The following is an 18,563-nucleotide window of genomic DNA, read 5'->3' as shown; positions in this document are numbered from 1 at the left end:
TATGGTATACAAAATGTTTTCACAAAATCTTACAGTAGTTCAACTAAGTAATAATACAAATGAGTTTATTTGTTTTTGGAATTGCTACTTATTTTTGTTATAGTCACCTGAGTTTTAACGGCCAATTGTGTGTTATTTAGGTCTCAGCTTGCAGCTATGTATCACAAGTGGATGATTTGGAAACATTTTGACATTAGTTTCTTTTTAAAAAAAAACTTATATTGTCCTTGAAGTTGTAATAAACACTGTAATGTAGCGAGCTGCACCCAGGTGGTTCAAAGCACAATCAGAGCATTACTTTTACGGTTTGTTTCTTATATAGCCGAATGCATAAAAATAGTCCACTATTATAGCTTATTGTGAACATGATGTGTTTTTTTTCAGGTTTACATCTGAATTGAGAAAATCTATATTTTGTCTTAATCCAAACAGCAGCAGCCAGTAATCACCCAACAATTTAACTTGGAATTAAAAAAAAAACTTTAAACTGTACTATATTGGGATTTAACCCGGTCTGAAAGCATCATTCAATGGGGAACCAGCTGGCTGAGCTAAAGAAGACCTATGCAGCTATGAATCCTGTGACCACACATGGGAAAATCAGCAAGTGTAGGTCGACTCCTACAACATGCCCACCTTCAAGCCACTTGTCTTTTAGCACATCACAGACAACACAGCCCAGTACCAGAGGTCCATCTCTGAATCAAGGAGGGGTATATCCCTCCTGGGACAAAAAGCTGGGCTGTTGTGTCACTCGAAGCCAAAAGTCCTACAGATCCAGCCATTCAAAATGAGCAAAGTACTCTGCATTAAAACGAGGTGGACATAGCGCAACATATCACCTCATACCGCAACATACCGAATGTTTTTTGAAAATAGAAAATAGTATCCGGAAGTACCTTGTAAAACCACCAGGTAGAGCTAATACAGTACAGCATTGGAGCTGTAATCAGAGAATGCCCGGTTTCAAATCCCGGTCACTGCTGAGGGACAATCGTTTTACAATTAAGTTGTATACTCTTTAGAATTTTAATAATTTTAAACTGTGTATTACAGCATGTTAATCATTAAACATTAAAAAGTCAGTATATTTTTTAAAGCAAGATTGCTCAGTTGGACAAAAGTATACAATCTTCCACCTTAATAAATATTTTATGCATCAAAGTCTTTAACTTGATAACTTACATGGGTTCTGGTTTAAAGTACTTGTTCTAACATAATTAAGCTTATATTCTGTACTTCATAAGAAGTTATAATGTTTTATCCTTTTCTAAGAATATGTAGTAAGAACACTACTTGCTGTTATTGTAAAAGGATAAATGTTGTAATGATTTAACATCACTTGATAGTTATATGAATATGGAATCGTGTAACTCAGCAGCTAAAGTATCACAAGTGGATGATTTGGAAACATTTTGACATTAGTTTCTTTTTAAAAAAAAACTTATATTGTCCTTGAAGTTGTAATAAACACTGTAATGTAGCGAGCTGCACCCAGGTGGTTCAAAGCACAATCAGAGCATTACTTTTACGGTTTGTTTCTTATATAGCCGAATGCATAAAAATAGTCCACTATTATAGCTTATTGTGAACATGATGTGTTTTTTTTCAGGTTTACATCTGAATTGAGAAAATCTATATTTTGTCTTAATCCAAACAGCAGCAGCCAGTAATCAGCCAACAATTTAACTTGGAATTAAAAAAAAAACTTTAAACTGTACTATATTGGGATTTAACCCGGTCTAAAAGCATCATTCAATGGGGAACCAGCTGGCTGAGCTAAAGAAGACCTCTGTCCAGGTGCCTGATTTGCTCTGGGAGGTTGTTTCTGGAAAAATTGGCTCCGGTGTATGTATCTGGATGAATTATTATATGTGATGGTTTTGTGTTTAAGGATTTCTTCACGGAAATCTTTAAGTTAAACAAAGGAGGGGGGAATGGTTATTTTTTACAATTGCCAGTAATCGGAAAACAGCCTATCAACACAATGGGCAAATGTTTTTTTTTTATGTTTTAAAAACGAAATCAAAAATAATATACAATGACATGACACTGCCTTACATTGCATGACTTTTAAAGCTGTAAAAAACTGGTTTTGACATGTTCCTTTTAACCACATTGCTGTCGATACTGTTGCAATAGACAATGAAACGCTCAGTTTGTAATGTCGGGCACTCTGAACGAGTTAAACTTTGATGCAGTACAAACAAATGTATTTCCCACAAGCTATACTGTAGTGGCTTTAAAACTATACAACATCACGCTATATGCATGTGGCACGTCTTTGTTCAAGTTTTAAAACTACAGTATGGAAAAATGAGTGTTAAGAAAAAACAGGACATTTGATTGCTGGTTGCCTTATGTTAAAGAGCAACAATGACAACAGAGCATGCTACTGAAAATTAGTTCCCCTCCCCCAGTAGAACTGTCTATTCTACATAACATTACACAGCTGGGTGTTAACACTCCTAGCCTTTGTGAGAAGTATGGAGCTGCTTTAACATAAAGTGGCTGCAATGGAATATACTAGTAGGCAAAAGTTAATTCCAAACTGGAAAGAAAAGACTCAATGTGTCTCCTCTACAAACCGTCGAAGGTCATTTATTATTAATAATATCTTCTGTATCGCATTTTAATTTTAATGTTTTTTACAAGTGTAAATTCAAATATTTTCTAACCACTTTATCCAGGACAGGGAACAGTTTCACCAATACTATTTGGTAACATTTTTTTATGATTTTGACAGACTTCAGAATGCTTCGACTGATGATTAAAAATGTAACAATGCATACTGTGGTAAGAGCACAGAACATCTTTCCGCCTGTGAAAAGATTTGCATATGTAGTTTATTCTTATCTGTGTAAAAACAGGAAATACAGAGGGTGTTTCAGAAATTAAACAGAGGTCAGATGTTTACAAAGCAAGTGGACTATGGTAATAATTTGAGCTATATGAAAATAAATCCTTAAATATTAATTTCTTTAGATACGCGATTCCATATTTTATTTCCTATTAATCAAATTCTAAAAAGAATGCTTTTTTTACTGCGATAACAAGTGCAAGTATTCATAGATAAGGTTAAAACATTATAACTTTTTATAAAGTATATAAACTTAATATAGTCAGAAGGAGCACGTCAATTTTTTTCCAAAATAACCACAGTAAGTAACGAAATGAAAGACTTTGATGCTTAAAATGTTTATGAAGAAAGTGGAATACTGGTGTGTATTTTTTATTTAAACTACCAATAGCAGCCATATACAGTTTAGAAAATATGTTTATATTCCTAAATTAATATCACTTAATATCATGTTCAGAGATGTTATGTAAAATTTCTCTTTAGTTGTAAAATTCCATATTAATATTCAATATTAAGCTAATTTAAACATGCAAAGTAAAGAGATTAAATGAAGCAATTGTTTCACTAACAACCAATGCACCAAGAGTGCCGCCTGCCAGTCATTTTGGCCAGCCAATCACGTACTGCGGTTTAACATGCTACTCTGCAGATAATTTCACACTGTATTTGGTTTTACTTTGCATTTTGAATGGCTGCATCTAATCTCACCCTACACTCAGCTGCTTTCAGCCAACTGTGTATCACCACTTGGGGAATCCCAGTCTAACTGGGCGGGTTTGAACCCATGATCACAGAGCTCAGCCTGTACTTAGATGTGTGCTTTTACGTGCAGCCACTGAGGATGATATTTCTTTTAGTTTTTTCAAATAAATATGTTAACGAAAAAACACCCGTAAACATACCTTACAAACATTAGAACTCAACAAACTGAAAGACAAAAAAATACTTCTCAAGAAACAAATCATTTGGGAATGACATCCATAAAAAGTGACTCATTAAAGTTTTGATAAGTCAACAAGATTTTTCCTTTTAATAACTTACAATTACACAGCAGGCAGTTTGTAATGACAGGTTTAGTTTTGAGGTTGTGAAGAGCAGCCCTATTTTCTCAGGCAATACCAGTTACATTTCAGGAAACAGGGCTTGTGTTAAGACTTTTAATTGGTCTTACTTCATTGATAGTAATAATACCTTACTCACATTGTCCCACTCCAACACTTAGCTGCTTATAATCAGGCATATATCCCAGAGTCCCAGAGTAGTCTCATTCTTCAACCTGAGAGAGTTAAACTACCTTGAAATCAACTGGCTTTTTGAGCAGACAATGTTAAGTATGATAATGAAACACAAACACCTCTGAGAAGCTCAGACTTCCAGCTTAAAGTTGTGCACACACACACTAAACCTACCCACATAAAAGGTCCTCTATAGGCAGGTGAGCCAGTCAAGCACCCTTCTGTCTGTAACTTCTTAAACTTCAAAGGCTTCAGCTAAGATGATGTGAAATCCTCAGCATGAAAAACAATCATAGTGATTTTTTTACCCCCTCCCCCAAAACATGACTTTTTGATCTTTGTATTTTTTTCTTGCATTGAAGGACACAGTAAAATACTGTGTAACCATATCTTTCCTGATGGTGTTATTCTGACTGGCTGTTCATTTGGATGACTTGAAAAATATAGGACCATGACTAAAATGGTGTTGTTTTTCATAATATGGGTGTGCAGTTTTCAAACCTTTATTCTTAAGAGGTCAAGTGAAGTGATTTAGAATAAAGCCAGTGTCAAAGATAATGGATGTTGCTAATGAAGTTGTGAAAAAAATACAATTTTTAAACATATTATCATTATTAAATTAACAGAGTTAACACAGAAACTCTGTTCAATTTTCACTGTTAATTAGATCAGATCAAGTTTTAGATTGTGGGTGAAATAAAATGTTAGAATCAATAGTTCAAGAAATTATTTTCCTTTGGTCCCTTGTAATGCACTTTATATAACATCATTACTGCTACATTCTACCCACAGATTTGAATTTCCTTTCAATATAGTGATTGGTGATCCCAGTGACATTCACTGTTAGAAATGCTTCTGAAATAAATTCAGAGATGGTATGGTAAGGATACTACTGCAATAACTAAAACTTTATTTTTGTACATTATCTTGTTATGAAAATATTCCGAACCTAATGTTATCCCTTAATTCAGCTGATGAAGCAATTTCTCACTTTTTCTGATCTGTTGTGTAAGAGGGGCTACTCGTGATTTATGGCATAAACCAGGAATGTATTTCACTTGATGTATTAAGTTGGTTCCTTCCTGTGTCTTAAACTCTTTCAGGATAGAATTATAGGAAGATTCAGAGAACTGTTCACAGATGTAGTCAGATACCAAACCTTTCATGCCTTTCAAAGTGAGCTGAATAAAATTTAGAAATGTATTCTGAAATTCACAGAAAGGCAGTGCAAGGATGCTCAAACATTAGAACAATTGGCTTTGTATGGAGTTAAGCAGCTGAATTCTGAACATCCTGCAGCTTCTTAACATCATGTTTATATTTACCATTAACCCCATAGCACCTTCTCTGGGTTACGGGTTACAGGTCACCAGATTATGGTGAGCCAGAGCTTTACTAAGCTTTACTCAGTTGACATTGGGTGCTAGGAAGGACTACACCCTGGAAGAGATGCAGAGTTCATCACAGGACACACACACATAATGACAATTTAGACAATTATACAATTTAAAGACACATGTACTGTCTGCCATGACACCATGCCACCCATTACAATAATCAAGCCTGAATAAATTAGATTCAATGTGAGCACTATGTTCCAAAAAAGATAAAAAGAAAATGGAAAAAAATCAGTTATCCGATGTTCTGGCAATATCATTTTTGAAGATTTCTCATTGATTGTGTATTTATAAATTAGTATCCATAGGCTAACTACATAAGAAGGATAATATAGTTAGCATTAGTGTCTACACAATCATTGAAATAGGTATTTTATCATCTTAAAATGCTAGCACCTTCAGAACTGTTGTCAGTTATGACAAAATTATAGCGGCAGAAATCACATAGCAGGATATTTGAAGTTACTGTATATTAATGTAAGTCCATAATTTTAATAATGAAAGACAACCTAATCAAAAGCAACTGTACTACTTTCGTATGTTTACATTATATTACATTACTGTATGTTATGTTGACAGTGTACTGACTTTTGCTTTATGTAGTAAATAAGTCACGCACAGAGCAGTAGTTCGGTGAAAGAAAAGGACACATTGACAGAAAACTATCCACTGAGACAGTACTGACGAATGATAGGTACAGGTTATGAGGAAGAATAGTAGCAGCATAAAAAAACTGATGTCATACAGATTCAAAAGTGTGAAAGACATGTCAAGTGAAATTCCTAATGAGAGAATATAGCTCACAATGTAAAAGACTATGACAAAAATAAATAGAGTGGTGCTTCGGCTGCACTATAAATATATGATACAGTATCTTTTTAACACTAGGTTATACAGATGCAAAGAAAACCAGTCTCACTGATTATGAACTAGTAAGCAATGTTCAGGAAATCATTGGGTACAAGCAACTATTTATCAAGAAATGTGAGTATGAAATGTATTTTCAATGTATTGCATACAAAACGCAGATTGATTTTAAGGTAGAAAAACATGGTTAGATATGTCTTTTTAAAACAACTCATCTGCTGAGTAACAATCAATTTTTGAAACTAAGCATTGGGGCTTATTTAGTTTTAAATAGTTCCATTTTGATGGAGCTGTGGTAATGATGGGGTTTAGAATGGGATGCAACCATCTTGAATGTGAGAGGTGTCAGTAGGTATACCACAGTAGGCAAGGCATCACAATGTTTTTATTTCTTCAAATAACCCAATACAGGGCTGCACTACTATGCTTGGTGGCACGGTGAATCCTTAAAGTAAAGCAGCTGTGTGTGTCTGTCAGTACAGTATCAAATTTGTAAGAACATTAGTGCACTTTCATTACATACAATGATTTCATTGTTGAGACATAATATTACCACACTGCTACCACAACTCCAGATACAATACTGTATGTCACAATACTGTATAGCACAAACAGAAGTATTATTTTTAATTACAAATAGTGTACAGAATTATAAGTAATTGTGTATTAAAGTGAATTAGGAATTAGATACATTTTATATTTTGATTATTAAAAACATATTATACACAGTAGCTTAAAAACATATTTTAAAGCAAGTATACATATAAAATAACAAAAAAGAGGTCAGATTAAAATATGTTTTGAGTAGAGATTTGAATGACTTTGTCTGTTGTGTACTGTAAGTTGCATTGTACACAAAATGCATAATTGTAACCTATTTTGAGTTTGTTGTATTCTGTTTTATATGGTCATATGCAGGTATTGTGGGTAAATACCTGTTGAACAGAAAATCTCACAGTATGAACTGATGTACATACAGTACATAGATGTACACTACTGTTATGCCATATTTTAGCCTGTGCGGAATTGTGTATATGAGATAACACAGAAAGTCTGTTTTCCTGATGTAGAGGTACGAGTGAAACAGTGTGTAGTGGGGAACTAAATAACAGTTGCCTTCAAAAATCCAGAAGCTTCATTCTAACATTATATAAACTTATAATTTGAAAAAGAACAAATACATTACAACATCGTCTCATCTTTCTCATTCATTAACTTACATTCCCCCATACACTAAGTCATCCAGTGAGAGTGACACATTGGCAGTTCAGTGGCAGAATTCTTGCCTGCCACAAGGGAGGCCCGGATTTGATTCCTGGCCAATGCAAAAGCTGTACTTTGTTTACAAAGTGATCATTGGGGATACAAAAGACTCAATTTGTCTAAAAATAGAATACATATAATAAATAATAAGTATACTATATAGACATTTTTATTCATTTTATATGTTAGTATGTTAAATAATAATAATGAATCCAGTAATTACTAAATTATAAATAAATGGAATCGCCATTTGAATCATATTTGCAATTGGTTTGAATAATTGATAAATTTTCCATAATTTAACTTAACACAATATTTGATTTGTAGTTATTTGTAATAGATAACTCATACAGGTTAGGAGGATAAAAAGCATGTTTATGTTGTTACAGTGAAAAGCAGGGAAATGTCTTTCTCCACCAGATTGTTTTTTAGATGCGAATGAACCCTACTTTCCTGGACCAATTGCTAGAGGGGGGCAGAGTTACATATTTGAAAAGTGATTAGCATATCAGTGTGAAATTATTACATAATTTCTGAAATACAGGAAAAAATATATTTGTCACCAGCTGCTACCAAAAACCAAACAAGATGCACGGCAATCGATTAGCGGCTGCCCAGCTCACGTAAGTGTTTCACACAATTGCATCACAATTTGTATTGGGGGTGCATGAAGTATTAAACTGAAAAGAACATATTTTAATTAAAATTCATCTCTCTAGTGGTCTAATGGTCTAGCAGTCATTTTATTGACAACTATTTTAATATATTCCATTACACTTCAAAGTGGTATTATACACATAATAAACATGGTTTCAAACTGCTCCGAAGTCATAAAGTTGGACAGCATAAAAAGCTTTCAGTACATGCTTCTCCACACATCAAAGATTATAAAAGGGTTACTCCCAGTACCCCCCCCCCCACACACACACAAGAAGACAATGTAACCATCAAGGCATGGGACACTCCGGTATTACATCAGAAAAGTTATGCTGAAACAAGACTCTGCCAGAGAAAGCACTTTAACATCTTTGGTGAAGCCAAATTAATAAAAACTATAATTATATGAACTACTAAGAAGAAAATGGTCAGAAACAGAAAAAAACAATATTAAATATTTTAATGATAAAAAATATACATAGTAGCTTTAAAATCAGTTTTTAAAAGCAAATTTACATGTAAAAACCATAATTGCTATTTTGTTTAAGAGTATCTTTAAATTCCTTTACTCTCCAGGCATTCTGGAGATTGCCGGTCTTGTGATCCAGTGACTGGGAGCTCTGCTTTCACTGTAACAACATTAACATGCCTTTTATCCTCACAACCTGTATGTTTTATTATTACAAATGACTACAAATCAGATACTGGGATGAGTTTTTTGACAGGAAGCTTCATTTTCCTTTACACTACAAAAAAACATTATATATAAACATATATGTAAACATTACATATAAACAGAACAAATAATGGAAATTACTGATATTACAATTGCTGTCAGAGGAACTCAAACCAAAAGAACTGTGTTTCAAAAATAAAATAAAACAAAAACTTAAAATTACTGAGAAATCCCAAAACAGCATATTATATATCAACAACATTTAGTCATGATTATTGTGGCTTTGTGTGGTTTCTGCTCCTTAAAGGCAATCTCTACAATTTCTACATCTCATTGAATCTTTATGGTAAAAACCCAAAATAGCAGAGTGCAAACAGTATCTGAACATGCTTTAGCATTTGCTTAAACTAGTCTATTTTCATACATTTCTGTACTTAAAAACAATAGCAAAACATCTATTGGAAGGAATCAACACATTGTTTACTATACTACAGTGATTCCTCCTTAATTCCCTTTGCAGGGAATTTCCTTTGGACGTTTCACAAAGCAAGATTACTCAGTTAACCAGATAACTTTAGTAAACATGTTTTAAAAAAAGTCTGGAGTTTCCTTTTCACAAAGCAAGACTGAATTGTGTCTGGGTAAGAACAGCAACATATCCTCTATCTTTAACTTGCTCCAGGGTATGTTAAGTCAACTTAGCCTGATGTTGTGGTTAAGAACGTGTGTGACAGTGTGTAGTGGGCGGCACTGTGACGAGCAGCGGTAAAAAGTCTTCGCCTTGGGTGAGGGGACGGAAGCACCGGTGAAGCTAGCAGGGACCAAAAATAATACAAAAAGAGTGGAAAAAATAAACAAAAAGCAAAAAGAAAGTGTAGCACTGTGCTGTGCTACCTCTAGGCTGGGCTTACCCTATTAAACAGGGTCCAGCCTGGGAAAAAAAGAGCCGCTAGCAAAGCAGTGACCAGACTGGACTTACCCTATTCAGCAGGGTCCAGTCTGGTGAGCAGGGCGCATAAAGTAAAAACAAAACAAGAACTATTGCATAACAAAAATGCGTGTGTATGCCTGCCCCAGTGAAAGTGTGTGATGGGACAGGCAAAAAGAAAACTTAAAAGAAAAAGAAAACCTTATGCGGTTGCAATCCCTTCTGGGACTGTCGGTGTAAACTCCCCCCTTCCGGGGGTGGCCCTGCTAGTCCCATCGAAGGGTGTCCAGTGTGCCTTTATAGGATCTGCACAGCTGTGGCTCATCATGTAGAAGCCGGGACAGCTGGGACTACAAAGGCGAGGCGTTGCCCTTCTACCAGGGCTCCGCCTCCACACTGGACATGTCCCCACGTAATGCCACACTAGACTCACAAACCAATCAATCCCCTGCAAAAAATGTGACCATGTCATATTTCCTCATTGATCCAGATGACATTACAGTTTTACAAACAAATCTAAAAATAATAAAAAAAAACATTAGAGCTTTTTTGGGAGAATGAAAGTCTAGAGATCGCCAAGACCCTTTACAGGTGGCTGATTTTGAAGACATTGTTTCAGCAGACAGGGTATGCTTTAAATGCATGATCTCTTATGCCCACACATTGTTAATACTGCTTGTTATGGCTCAGTGTTAAAAAAAAAATCAAACTCTGTGAAAGATTCCTTGTGACTAGTGTAGTTTTTTAATGAGTTCGTGACTCGGAGCGCTTCATTTAAGTGACAGCGTGTCCTGCAATGAGGAAAGTAGTGTTTGCACTAAAACAGTTCTTGTCAGCATTCATAACGTTTCACGACCATATACTCTATTAGTGAATATCATCAAACAGGTTTGATGAAATAGCTGATAATATTTTCATGTGATAATAGCTGCCCTGGACTGCACAGACATCCTAAAAAATCCATTAACAGTGCCAAGAGAGGCCGTTTTGTTACAGAAAATCAATTCAAAGTATCAATGTACAGTAAAAAACTAAATTCTAGCCTAAATATTAACGTTAATTACTCAAAAAAAACTTTTTAAATTTTAAGTATATTTTATTTTTTATATTTTTTTTTTATAATTTAAAGTAAATTTTAAGTTGTTTATTGCCTTTAATTTGAGCCTTGCAAGTGTTCATGGGAAATGTGGTTTCAAAAGAAGCACATAGAAACGTTCTCAATATAACCACAGTAAGTAACTGAGTTAAATAATTCAATGCAGAAAATGTTGAAGGAAAAGAGGGTGGAATGCTGTTGTGAATGTTATTTTCATTTTCATCTACCACTACCAGCTATATAAATATGTTAAATATGTTTATATTAATAAAATAATATTATTAATAATGTTCCTAAATATTATTTTACTTCAGTTATTATTTTTGGCTACCAAAATTTCCCTTTAGTTACATGATTCCATATTGATATTCAATTTTGGATATAAAGAAGCATTACAACAAATGAAATGATGCTTCAGTTTCATTAACATCTAATGCACCATAAGTGCCACCTATCGATCTTCTTTGGACAGTGAAGGGCTAAATTCAACATGCCAAAACACACCGCATTATATTGTACCTAGCTTAACGCTTACTCAGGTTTTTAAATGCATTAAAGATGGCTGCATCTGTATTTTAGATGCAATTAAATTGTTTAATTACCTTGCTAAATTTGAAAACCAATATAATTTGTTCAAATTATGGAACAGGTAAGGGTTTATTCCATGCTAAAGAGAAAAGAGACCCAACGTTTCAGCTGTGGAGCCTTCTTCAGGTGTGAGGGAGAGGGGAGGCTGTTTTATTTGCAGTATGGAATAAACATTTACCTGTTACTTTGCAGCTTACGCATGCTGACAGCTACCTACTTGAACTTGTTCAAATTATACTTTTCTCCAAAAAGAAGACAACAGCTTAGGGAAAATGTGTGAAACATTAGATACAGAACTGGAAAGGTATAGTGACATAAAGTCAGCTACAGTAAATGGGTTTCATCAAAATTAATGGGCCTAATTGCACTAAAAGTCCACCTTAATGCAACTACTCTGTACTTTGAAAAACTTGAGCAAAAGCAGAAATACAGATGAAAAGTCAAAGGAACGGAAGTTTCAGCCAGGAAATCTGTTAGGTTCATATAATTCCTGCATCCAAAGGAAAAGCTGTGGAGGCCAGTAACGAATTTTATCTCTCAAGTTTCAAGGGCAAAATTGCCTTTTATTTGAGTTAATAGTAGATTTAGATCTACTCAAAGAAAAATGACCTGATCAGGAACAGAATAGCGGAGTAAGCATGCAGTTCTTAATGCATGTTTCAACAGTGAAGATGTGCATTGAATCTAATGTCAGTTCCATTAAAGTATCAGGAGCTTTTTTCTGCAGAAAATCTCAACTCTCAAAATCTCAACTATTTCATTATTTTGACAGTACTTCTGTTTCAAATTTCACACTTGAAAAAGTGGCTTTTATGTAGATGATGTAGATGTAGGTGATGTAGAATCTCTGTGGCAGTATGGGACAGGTAAAAGTAGAAGATTGCACAGTCATTTTGAACAGGTGTTGCCAACTGAAGTTAGTGACAGCTCACTTCAAGGTTAGATCACAGGTTCTCCAGATCAATAGATATTTAATGGACTGCTTAAAACAAATCTCTGGTTATACTGAGGTTAGTTAAGATTCATCTTACTATCAGCCTAAGTACAACAGAGTTTGCAGGTATGAAACTCATAGTTACAAGTTTAAATGTGATCTTGACAGAAGAAAACAAGAAATAAGAGTCTAGATTCCTTTTTTGAGCATTGGATGTTTTCCAATGGGAACTACACTGTACAGTATATTCTGATGCTCATTTCAAAAGGTACAAGGTAGTATTGAGGGGCTGAGTCCAGAAAGTTCTACAGTATGCTTAAATATTTTAATAATATCCTCGCCTCTTCTTCATATTTGGACATTTTCAATACCAATAAATTTCAGTGTTCGAATATTACTGTTACACTCAATAAAATTTCTAGCTAATGGTGAGGTCAAAGCCATTCCTCAGACAGCACTTTTAGGTCCCTCCAATTCCCTAATTGTAGATTAGTCTTCCCCATGTATCAGATTCCCCAAAGACATAATAAAAGGCAAATTACATTTGTACTATTACATGTAAACCTTTTGAAGAGTTTTTCTGTACATGAACAGACAAATCTGTTTTAATCAAATTATTACACAAAAGCATTTAATGATAACCCAGTACAATAATGATGGTCTAGAATAATCCGTGTGAAACAACCAGTCCTTGAAATTGCACTACTACAGATAAAAAGCAGGATGTTAAAAAACAGTTTCGTTCTCAACAAATAACATTTAGTCATCAATGCTGTTTTTTAAATCCTCCTCTTTTCACAAATGCCTCTGAAAGTCTTCCTCAAAAACTGAAACTTTATAGACTCAGAAAGAGTTGTAACAAGATACTGATACTGCACGACCAACACAGTAGTGTTACCTTTTGGAGTTTTCTTGTTGTTAATACAATGTTAAAATATATGGTAGGAATGAAACAGTTAAGTAAAGAATCCATTTTCATCTGGATCACTGGAGTGCAACATTTGTGTAAGTGAGCTTCAGCCTTGAACTCCATTACTTTCTCTAACCATTGACCCACAAGCTCTTATTTTTATAGAGGTTTCAGGTCAAGGGTTCAGAACAAGGTAATGACTGAGTTTCTTTTTCAAAAACAATACTTCACTTTAATCTCATGTTATGTTGGATTTCAGAATTCTTTTTATTTGCTGTCAGAAGCAAAACCTGGCATCTAAATATTAAAAGAAATTTAAAAGAAATGTATTAAAAGATGGTTTAAAGACACCATAAGTGAGATAACTGAACGCCTCTGAACTGAACTGTGAGTTTATAACTGAAGTCCAAATCCCCCAAAAAAGAAAAAAACAACTTCACCATCTACGTTTGGCAGATGTTATTCACCTATCGATCCCAGTTCACTTATACAGTCCTTAATTATCTGTGACTGTATATGATATCTATGAATAAAAGATAGCAAAACACCTCAATGCATTATTTCTAAAAAAAGTATCATTAGACTCTTAAGTTTATTTATTCTAGTTACTATTCATTCATCAGTAGCTATGTGTGATATTTGCAAATTTTCTAGGATTTTTACAACCAATAAAAAGCCAACACCAAAGCCACTATTCAAATCACACTTTCCTCTGAGGCCATGAACATAAAAGTTAAATAGTGAATGTATATTTTCTGTACTAAAAATAAATCAACATAACAGTTCACATTTACAGTACTATTCCATAATACCAGGTATATGAACAATTTCCCAGCAGAAATTGTTTCATATTTTAATGTCTGTGTAGTTCTTACTGTACAATGACAAATTGGAGTGTCTTAAAGGAGTATTAAATCATTTCTGTAGCAAAGATTAAATTACATATTTTAAAACATAAAAAGTTAAAAGTGACAGAAGAGCATGTTTTTGTTTCTTAAGGACTGAATTTAACCGGTGGGGACAGTCAGAAAAATAATTTCCCAGGAATACCCAAGATATACTCCTTTTTTAACATATTTTTACAGTGTATCTGTGTCGTACTTTCCTTCCTATCTACACCCAAAAAAGCGCTGTTTTGTCTGCATCACTGAAGGTTAGCAAAATAACCATTTTGTCTGGGAAGAGGCACAGTCACTTAAAAAACATGAACTTTGCTGGTGTTAACTGAACACACTTTGAAGCAAAATGAGAGCATTCCCAATGATAGATGTGACATTTATTAACTCACTTTGTTCCAAGACATTCTTTAAGAACATTCTCTTTACAAGAAATCTTCCCCATTATTGGGTCAATGCCTCAAATGCCATCACTACAAGCTGTCTCAAGTAAGACTTAAGCATTAAAACAGCAAATATATTTCAGTAACAGTGCAGTCATTCCTGTAAAAACATTACAGCAACTACTTTAAAAGAAAGCAAACTGGTGAAACGGAAATCACTTAAAACCTTCAGTTGAACCTAAATATTGTATTAACAAAAGAAAGCTTATAATATTGCACAGAAAACTATAAGAAACAATAAACTCCGGTATCAGAAATTGAAAAAAGACTAAATCAAATGCCCTTAACAAGTTATAAGGGGCTGAATAAGTTGTATTTTATTACCATGTTATTATTTTCACACAGTAAAGGTAAGATCCAGTCATTTGGAAATTGAAAATAGAAATACTACTTTAATACTAAATACTAAATAATACTTTTTCAAAATACTTTAAACACTTCTTGTCAGAGAAGTAACCTTAATTAATGTTACATTATGTTGTTTTTTTCCCAAAAGTCATGCATTGTACAGCGAGACCCCCATAGCTCCCCTCTGTGTTCCCCTGTAGGTCCTACCATTCGGTGTCCGCACTCCGTACCATCAGCAAGTGGCATATGCTGTGTACGGCAGCCCTTAAGGTCCCCTTCTGCACTGGTGCACCACAGGCGCTTGCACTGTTTCTGAAAAAAGAATGCCGGTGATTGCAAGGGTAAAAACAAAAACAAAGATCTTACAGTCTAACTTCAGGTAGAAGTCAAAGAAGACTGAATAGGTAGCAAACTTTGAGTAATTATTTTAGTATTTTTCTGTTGAAGTAGACCCATGATCAAATTGGACAGTAAGCCTGCCAGGAATCAAACACAAACTTTTAATGCCAACTTGGCAGCCTTCCCCTCTTTAATTATCCATACTTAATCCAAGCAGGTAGTTATAAATGGGCTTCAATGGTATTTAACAAACCGAGTCACAGGTATAGATGTTTTATGATTTTGTACATGTTTGAAAAAGACTTGTCAGTCTGTATGTTAATTGAATCAACATTCAGGTTATTTTCCACCTTATTCAGGCTGGTAAAGACTAGGAAAGGAAATTCATCCACATTGAGCACAGTTGATTTCATTTTTCTATCCAAGAAAAATCTATTTTTAATTGAAATTGACAGCAGGATGTATAAACCATGTAAAGTAAGTTGAATATATTCTAGAGGAAAAAATGCAGTTACTGGAAATGCCATTACTGGAAAAAAAATAAAATTCAGCCATTTATACTATAGGCTTAAAGGCTATTCTTCTACCACAAATATAGAATTGCATGAAAAATTGCAAGCAAACTGAAAAAGAAAAATAGGGCTTCTTCTCATTTTATAACATCTCTACCTAGAAAATTACAGGATATGAAGCAGCTACTGTCAGGAACAGTTCTTTCCGGGCCCTATGCGGACGACACGATCCGGAAGGTGAAGAAACAATAGGGAAAAATATCATGCAGGAGTCGGTCAGGAGACAGGGGGGCGTGTCCGAGGTGAGCAGGTGTCCAGGGGAAGTGAGTCCGAGGCAAAAAATGCAAGTATAAATCCAAAAGGGAAATCCAAAATAGGAGGCAGAGTCCAAGATCAGGGGATCCATCCAAATTAATTTAAAAAACCAGAACCGGGTTGGGACCGGCGGGACAGGGAATCAGGAACAGGAAACTAAAACCATAACGGAGCCAGACGCAGCAGGACCCCGGGCTCTCACGAAACGGGATTCAATGAGAAGCCCCAGGCAAACGCCTGCGTCTGGCTTTAAAGGTGGAACTAAAGAGGGGCTGGAATAAGGAACAGATGTGGGGAATGGGACAGAACGAGAAAGGGCTGGAGCGCCCTTAAGAGGAGGAGTAACGATCGTGACAGCTACACCACCAATATGTTTTCTACCCCTCAAATTTTAATCAATTTGTGAAAATAATGTTATGACCATAATAGTATGGTTTAAACTGAAAATATGTTGTTTGCATTAAAATGAACAAGTATTAAAACTGAAATTATAAAATGTCTATGAATATTTGTTTAATATAAGACAGAAGTTAAATTCAAGCAAAATAAATATATTAGCACACTCTAACATGGATGTCTCTGTTTCTATTGTCAGTTCATTGACAACTGAACAACTATACTCAAAATCTCAAAAAGAAGTCTGCACCTGAACTAAGAAATCAGCTCCATTGAGAGCTGAACTCGGTATGAACAGACTCCTTGTACTGTCTCAGGATGTTCCGCTAGAAGATTTCCAGGAATGTGGTCAAATGTATAGCAGTATGTATCGGATTGCCTATTCCAGATAATTATTACCTCTTCTACCATCAAATGCTCCAATAAAGAACACTATATAAGCCTATTTCCCAACAATGTTTTATTATTGAGCACTACAGCAAAATACAGACAAGGCATTACAGTATATTTGCAGAACCATGCAGAACCGAAAAACTATTATTTTGGAAAATCTATATAACTGAAAAGGCTGTAACAGCAAATAAACTACAAGATGAAAGTATGTATGTGTTCTAAGAAATCCCTGAGGATGAAATACAGCAGACACAGTAAAAACAGAAGGATCTAGATTGAAAGATAAGACATACCATATAGGGACAAACTTGGGATCCTGGCCCAAACGTGAGCTCACACTGGCTGTTAGCATTGTAGAGCTGACCGGGAAGTTGAGGGGGCAGCTCATATGTTCTGCTGATAGGCTCATCAAGAAGGCACTCTCCATATCCAGTGCTGGAAGTCAACACACACAGTAAATAGACCTTACTTTATTTCATTTAAATTACTTATATTATTTAAACGAAATATGTATGTTATACTGTATGTTATGCCTGCAGCTTTTGAAAGTTAGCTTGCAAAAGTAAATGGATACTGGTTTATAAATGTGAACAATTGCATTCTCAGGAAATTAGCTATCTTTCTCAAAACTTTGTATACTTAGTCCTGTCAGTTTCCTTATAATGCTCCAATAAATTGGCTATGCTAAAATAGGTGAATTGCAGCAAGGCAAAAACTAGGTTCTATTGAAAAACATTTGTATTACAACCAACTCCTAAAATCGATTTAAATGAAAGTTCAATGAGGAATATGAAATAAATAGTATTCCAACAAATTTATTTTCATATAGTATTTAATTTCCATGGTGATGGAAATGCTCCTTAATTCTAAAGTTGAGCCCTTTAGGTCAGACAAAAAAAATAGTCGAGTACAACTGTAAGAGTTAACTAATAGGACCGATACTTTGAAAGTACATTACAACAAAGGTAAAGCATCATGATTTTCTGTGTGTGCAATATCAATGCTTCCCAATACTTTTCTCCCATGCAGCTCTGACAAGCTTCTCTATGGTTTTAATGGAACAGCTGGTGCATTTTTATTTTTGCATAAAAGAATCCAGACTTGGCAACAAAGTGACATGGCAGTTAAAACCTGCTGCCTCACAATTCTTGGGTTCCTGGGTTCAATTCTGAACCAGGGGTGCCTTCATGTTGTTTGGGTGTTGTTTTTGCCTCCTTCCACCTTACAAAGGCATGCTGTCCAAGTTAACAATTCAATTCAGCTTTATTTGTCATTATACTTACACAAGCGCATAGTATAGTGAAAAGTGTTTCTCATTAGTCATTCAGGTGCAGTATATAAATAGAACAGAAGATAAGACAATAGACAGTAACACAATAACAATAACAGTGTAATAACATAACACTGTAATCAAAACTGCGCAAATACGCAAACAGAGAAAGAATACAACAGGACAAAAACAGTGCAAAAGTAATTCGGGGAACAGTGCAAAAATAGTACGGTGATTAAT

General features: G+C 34.7%; 1 protein-coding gene across 1 annotated transcript in view; it reads right to left on the bottom strand.

Moving 5' to 3' along the window:
• Positions 1-18,563, bottom strand: part of LOC148654895 (A disintegrin and metalloproteinase with thrombospondin motifs 20) — a 169,460-nt gene that overhangs the window by 102,508 nt on the left and 48,389 nt on the right. Inside the window, exons 10-11 of the mRNA XM_088644799.1 lie at positions 17,347-17,488; positions 15,306-15,410 (exon numbers count right to left, since the gene is read on the bottom strand). Coding sequence (XP_088500925.1) covers positions 15,306-15,410; positions 17,347-17,488 — 247 coding nt within the window. The remainder of the gene's footprint in view (positions 1-15,305; positions 15,411-17,346; positions 17,489-18,563) is intronic.

Source organism: Lepisosteus platostomus, chromosome 9 (assembly GCF_059453375.1).
Source record: "Lepisosteus platostomus isolate fLepPlt1 chromosome 9, fLepPlt1.hap1, whole genome shotgun sequence".
NCBI lineage: Eukaryota > Metazoa > Chordata > Actinopteri > Semionotiformes > Lepisosteidae > Lepisosteus > Lepisosteus platostomus.
This window is presented reverse-complemented; position numbering and strand designations above follow the sequence as displayed.